The sequence below is a fragment of the Penicillium canescens genome (assembly GCF_028828765.1).
Source record: "Penicillium canescens strain IBT 15451 chromosome Unknown utg000006l_segment0_segment0, whole genome shotgun sequence".
Classification (NCBI taxonomy): domain Eukaryota; kingdom Fungi; phylum Ascomycota; class Eurotiomycetes; order Eurotiales; family Aspergillaceae; genus Penicillium; species Penicillium canescens.
This window is the reverse complement of record NW_026703968.1, coordinates 4,359,832-4,366,774: the sequence shown is the minus strand read 5'-3', so window position 1 is coordinate 4,366,774 and position 6,943 is coordinate 4,359,832. Positions and strand designations below refer to the sequence as shown.

Genomic DNA, 6,943 nt, shown 5'->3' with positions numbered 1-6,943 from the left:
CCCTAACCCTAACCCTAACCCTAACCCTAACCCTAACCCTAAGCCCTAAACCCTAACCCTAACCCTAACCCCGCCTAATTCACCTAACTTCATCTCTCCTAAATAAACATCCATCTCCTCTCCTAAACTTCCATCCCCCCTTTCACCTCTCCTACCGTCTTCTATACCTAAAACCCTTACTTCTCACTACTACTAACTATTACCTATATTACTACTAAAACCCTGACCTCTCTTAATTACCTTACTACTAAAACCCTCCCCCTCTTATCATGCTATAACCCTCACCCTTCTAATCATGCTAAAACCCTTACCCCTCTCATCATGCTAAAACCCTTACCCCTCTCATCATGCTAAAACCCTCACCCCTCTTATCATGCTATAACCCTAACCCTTCTAATCATGCTAAACCCCTTACCCCTCTCACTATTAAATCCCTCACCCTTCTCACTATTAAATCCCTTCCCCTCTCACTACTAAACCCCTCACCCTTCTCACTATTAAATCCCTCACCCTTCTCACTATTAAATCCCTTCCCCTCTCACTACTAAACCCCTCACCCTCTCGCTACTAAACCCCTCACCCTCTCGCTGCGATAACCCTTGCCCTCTCGCTAATAAAACCCTTACCCTCTCACTATTAAATCCCTTCCCCTCTCACTATTAAATCCCTTCCCCTCTCACTACTAAACCCTTCCCCTCTCACTACTAAACCCTTCACCCTCTCGCTACGAAACCCCTCACCCTCTCGCTAATAAAACCCTTACCCTCTCGCTAATAAAACCCTTACCCTCTCGCTAATAAAACCCTCACCCCTTTACTATAACTATATCCTGTACCCATATCCCTTAACTATTCCTTCCCTCTTTTACCTACTTCACTACTACCTTTATATCCTTTTCCTCTTATTATTCCTATCCCATTTTACTTCTGTCCTTATGTCTAATAATATCCCTTCCTCTATAAATCCTTATAACTTTAATTCTTCCTATAATCCTTACTACCATCCTCTTACATTATAATTAATACCCTCCTTCCTATACTAATCCCCTTTCCTACTATTTTACTATTATATCCCGTACCTCCTACTTATTTTCTCTATCCGACTTATCTATCTAACCTCCTTACCTACTATCCTTCTAATTTCACTACTCCACTATCTTAAACTCTACCGACCTATTTATCCTACTCTGAACCTTCTTCCCCATTTGAAATTCTTATATATCGTCCTATCCCTATTACCCTTGTATATATATCTCCATCCATATACCTTCGAATTTAATCCTCCTCCTAATATATATCCCTTTCTCTCCGATCTCTGTTCACTTATATATCTTCCCCTACTGCCCTTTCCAAATATTTATTTTATTATCCTACTCTACCCTACGCCGATATCTTACTACATCTTAATATAACCCTACCCTCTTACCCCGTTATAATCCTAACCCCTTATACTACAATATCCCTACCCCCTCTCTCTCCCTCTCTATTAAAACCCTTACCCCTCGATTTAACTAATAACCTCCTCCTGTTCGCTACTACTATTCTACCTCCTATCCTATTTATATTTATCGAATATCTATTTACTTCCTACCTTATTATACTCCTCCGTTTATATATCTATATATATATCCTTATTCTTAATACTAATAACATACCCCGGAAACATGGAACCCTACCCCCTTACGCCGCTATAACCCTGACCCCTTAAATTTATCACTACCCTCTCGCCTAAACTCCATATTATCGGAAACTCTAATATCGATAACCCTAACCACGATATGTAAATTCTATCTCTTTGGTCTCCTCGGGAAATCTCGTACTGAAATATACATCTCCAATCCTAACCGATCTACCTATATATATACCTGCCATATCTTTGCAATCTCACGAAAACCCATACTCTTGATACATCCGACGCAACCAAACATACTCATGCGCTAACCGGGAATGCCTGGTGTCCACGGACTGCGCTAAATATGCTCGTACGGCGTCTAAATCCGTCACGCGGATATTGGCACTCTTCATCCGCTGGCGCCACCATTCGTACCCTCCCTGTCGCCCATCGGCCCATTGCCAATGGATTAACATCGCCATCATCGGATACAAAAACTGCCGGTATTCACATTGCTGCCCGGCCTCCCAACCGGGACAAATCGACTGCGGCATACCACACGAATAACAACAATAAAATCCTCCTGCTATATACTGTATCGAATCCCGAATCGCCCGCACCCATCGTCGACACTCTGCACTCTCGCCCGCGGGGCAACTCCACAAATCATGCTGGACATCATCCCGCTGCGCCTGCACGCATAACCAACATCGGTGGTTCCACTGCCGTGCCTCCTGCGCTAAAAACTCCTCGTCCGATAACTGCTGCGCTTGCAACGTCCGCACTCGCTCCGAAATCGCCGTCTGCACCATCTCCTGCTGATGGTACCGATGCTGCGCCTCAATGGGGACCCCGGCGTCCGACGCGCTGCTCGGGATGCTCGTATGGGGATCATCCATCTCGGTATCACTGTCCCTATCATCGGTCTCGGCCGCCTCCCAATCGGGGTCACATTGATCACACCGTTGCTCGACGAACCCGAACTGCCGGTCGTGGTCGCCGCACTGCTCGCGGGTATCTCCATCGATCTCCCCATCCAAATAACCATCCAACACCGCTCGACGACACTGATGATCACTGGCCATGTACTGCCGGACTAACTCGAACCCGCTTTGCTCGCGGGGCGTGTTCTGGTCAAACCATGCCGGGACCTCGTCAAACCCTTCCGGCTGGATGATAATGGCTTCACTGGGGAATTGATCCCGTCCGGCACGGCCACTTTCTTGTGCGTAATCCAACAACGACCGGGGAAACCCGATGTGAATGATGCATCGAATATCGGGAATATCCACGCCCATCCCTAATGCACTCGTGGCTGCAATCACCCCATTCGCCGTACGTCGGAACTGTTCCAATATCCCTAACTTACTGTCCTGGTCGCTGTAATATGCGGCACATCCTAATATCTGGGCCGCCTGCGTCACAATATTCCGGGTGCTGCCGTACACAATCACTCGTCCGGGCCGCGCGCGCCGTACGCGGTCACGAATGAACTGTTGGATACTGGGCTGCTCGATCCATTGCGTCTGGGATCGAAATGCCGATGCAATCACGGGCCGGTACACCCGGTATGCCACATGGTGACGGCTGGTTCGCTCGCGGTGGATACTGATGTCCTCCCGCTCCACTTGCATTCGCTTGAACAACCGGGTCTCCTCGCATGGGGGCAATGTCGCGGTCAAAAACACCATCTGCACGCCACACTGATGCAATCGACCTAATTGCTGTAACCGTGGGCGAAACGTCGTGGACTCGCTCAACATCATATGGCATTCATCGATAACAATCCGGTCCAACCGCATCAACTCGCGCTGGCGGTTCAAAAACGACTGGAACCCGTCCGTGAACACGGACTCGGGCGTGACGAACACAATGGCCGCATGATCGGGATGTCGATGGCTGGCCCACTCGACACATGGAATGCCGGCGGCCTGGCATCGCTGTTGCAAATCCGCCCGTAATGCCGTCAATGGCACTACTACAACGGTCAATCCGCCGCGCTGGGCCACCCACGCGGGCAACATAAACAACATACTTTTCCCACCGCCCGTGGGCATTACCACGACCACCCGGGAATGGCCCGCTTGAATCGACCGGATGGCGGCCCCCTGCACCCCGCGGAACTGTATCGTGGGCTGTCCGGTCATCCGCTGCAACGCCTCGGTCATATTGGTCTGCTCCACCAAATGCTGACGCTCGTCCCGCATTATAACCCCCTCGTCCTTCCACCGGGGCTGTGGCCGCTTACCCAATACGTGGCTCGGGATATCCTTGATGTTAAACCCTAAAAAATCATGCCAATGCACGCTGCTCGTCCGAAACCCGGCCTGCCGACCCGCTGTGGTCCCCTGCTGCTGGCTCATCATGCGTCCATACACCATCTCCGCTACGTGGGTCGTGTGCGCGGCTTGTAAATCGGCAATATGTCGGATCCATTGCTCGTCGTCCATGGCATCCTCGTTCTCCTCGTCGTCGGCTATAACCTCGGTTCCATCCTCGCGGACGTTGTGTGGGAACGGTTTGGCATTGCTGAAATACCGCCGGCTAATGGCAATGGCAATGTCCCGGTATGCGGCCAACGTCAATCCATGGTGTAACCGTATCTTACTTTCCCGGACCATCACATCCGTTACCCGCGCCGGCGTCCACTCCCGTCCACTACCGGCATCCACCCCCACATCTTGGTGGCATGCGTGTCGGGAACGGCGTCTAAATGGCATGCCTCTTCATGGTATGCCTGCAACATCTCGACAAATGGCAACACTAACCATAAATACCACACCACCAACTCGCCCACTTCGCGGGGCACGTACCGATGAATCACCTTGGCATCCCCGCTGGCGTAAAACCCCTTGTGGTACCGGGTGATAAATGCCACCAATCCATCTTCAATAAACACATTGCGGTGTCCACCGGCGGCACTGTTGCGGTGACGGATACTCAATAACTCGGGGCCACGCGGGGGCTGCCCACTGGTGATATGCGAAACAATGGCTAACTTCTCCTTGAACTCATTGACGAACCCGAAAAACCGTTGAATCGCATCAATACTGAACCGATTGGTCCTGGCTTCCATAAACCACTGCTGCAATGGATGCTCCTCCCGTACCCGGTCCACCATCCACCGGGATCCATCGACGGGCCACGGCGTACGCTCGTCCTGCAAAAAACTCCACCCGGCCTTGGGTTGGTTGAAATCGTCGGCTATACGATCCCATGGGATGACGGGAATCTGGTCGGGTGGGCACCGCAAAATCTGGTTGACCATCAATTGTCGTGCGCTGGCCGTCAACCCATGAATGAACCCGCGGAATGCCCCCATGGTGAACCGCATCGTTTTGTACGACAATTCGTCCCCGTTGCCCCAACCGATATGCCCGACGGACGGGGTATTGTAATGGACCTTTAACCCATATCGGCGTAAATCCATCATCCATTCCATCGGACCGGCGGTACCGTGCACCATAAACCCGGTGACCATGATACGAATCCATTCGCGCCATGTCTTGGTGCCTTCTCGTGCCTGCTGGGTGAATGCAACGGGTGGTGGGGAACTGTTGGGCAAACTACCAAATGCGGGCGAACTGGATACTTCGGGCGTTGTGGCTCGGGTCTGGGGCGGACTGCGGCTATCCCGTTGATGTGAAAATATATAATCGACTGGACTGGGGTCATCCCACTCCCCCACTAACTTATTCTCCCCAACCTGTAATAACTCACGCGCATCCGGGTCTAACAAAAACGACTGATGCACAACGACGAACCGGGACACCTTGATTACGCTGGACAAAATCTGGGGGTAACTGTGGGGATCCTTCCATGGTCGACCGGTGTCATGGTCACTCACACCTAACACGGCCAATGCACACACCAACGCTAACTCGTACTCGGTCGATCGAATGCGCTGGTTTAACAATTCAATCATAAATTCCATACAATCGGCTTCCACGGGTTGTAATACGTCCGGGTTCGGGTCGGTACCGTCGGTGGGGATCGGCTCGGCCCGGTCCTTATAACACTCGGCGGAATGCCATAATGCGTCCCACGCCTTGCGTTGCCGTTTACTGAACCGGTACACCGGACTGTTCCAATCATGCTGAACTTGGGTGCGGGCGAAAAACATCAAAATGCGGCGCCATGGGTCGACATGGCGCTCCAACTCATCGTCCGTATTCATATATACCTGCAATGGCTTCGATGGGATCTTCTCTATGTCGGTACGGGCGGCTTCGATCCGTAACAAATGTCCTGTCCGTTTGGTGATACTCTGGCTTTTGCTGGCAACACGTAATATGGTATCCCAAATCACCCGTGTGGTACCCTCGTCACCCTCCGCATCTTCCGTCGGGCTTTCAATGCATATCCGTAATTCCCTGGGGTTACGCCCGCGTAAATATACCGCCCATCCCGTTCGGTCCAACCATGGATTGGCTTCGTCGATGGCGCCGGGCTGGATCTCGCTTTCTAACTGCATTTTCCGTGTAAACACCTCGCGTAACCGCTCCACGGCTTCGGCGACTTGCGTGGCCTGGGGTGGCGGTGCTTCGGGCTCGTACTGGGGACCGGGATGGCGTATGTGGATATAATGCGACCCTAACCCACGGGGAAAAAACCGCTGGCACACGACTCGCTTGGCTCGCTCCTCTTGGTTCTGCTTGCCTGCGGCGACCTCGGATGGTCGTGGCTTGCCCCCATGGCCGTACGCGGAAAACCGATGCTCCCTCGACCAATGCACTCGCAAACTGTCGCGACTGCGGTAAATCTGCTGGCAAAATTGGCACTGTAACCCATCTTGGTAAATGGGCAATACCGGAACGGGACGGTTTACGCTCGTGGGGAACCAACTGGTCTCTTCCTTGACGCTATCCCATTCATCGGCATGTCGGATAATATCCACTACCTGTTCTGCAACACCTTTGCGGACGCGGTGCTTGCCCTTGGGGTTGGTCAAATGACGGACTATCTCCTTGGGCTTCACTCCATGCTCGCACTGGCGACAAATGGCAACTCCCCACTGCTTATTGCAAATAAAATACCGGTCGGCAATGGTGGGTTCTGCCGGTTCACTCATACTAACCATGGATATATATCTCACAATGCGGATTGTCCACTGAATGTATGCTGGTGAAACCCTAACGCTGGGAACTGCTCGGATGTTGATAAAATTGAAACTGGGAACTGATCGGAACCCCTGAAATCCTCGACTGGGTTTTCAAACGAATCGAACCAATAATGCGTGTGTGATGAATCGCGCGGTGATGGGTGTTGGGGTTTCATGATATTGGTGATGGCGCGGCCGACCGTACCCCATCAAAATAATTCCCCAACTTTG

The 6,943-nt window shown here is 51.6% G+C and overlaps 1 protein-coding gene across 1 annotated transcript; it reads left to right on the top strand.

Annotated features, from left to right (window-relative positions):
- Positions 1–2,432: 2,432 nt before the first annotated feature.
- On the top strand, positions 2,433–2,711 carry N7446_010476 (uncharacterized protein; the record flags this gene model as incomplete). The annotated part of the gene is made up of 1 exon (XM_058519219.1): positions 2,433–2,711. The coding sequence occupies one exon, from the start codon at positions 2,433–2,435 to the stop codon at positions 2,709–2,711; it is 279 nt and encodes a 92-aa protein (XP_058370007.1).
- Between the last annotated feature and the right edge of the window lie 4,232 nt (positions 2,712–6,943).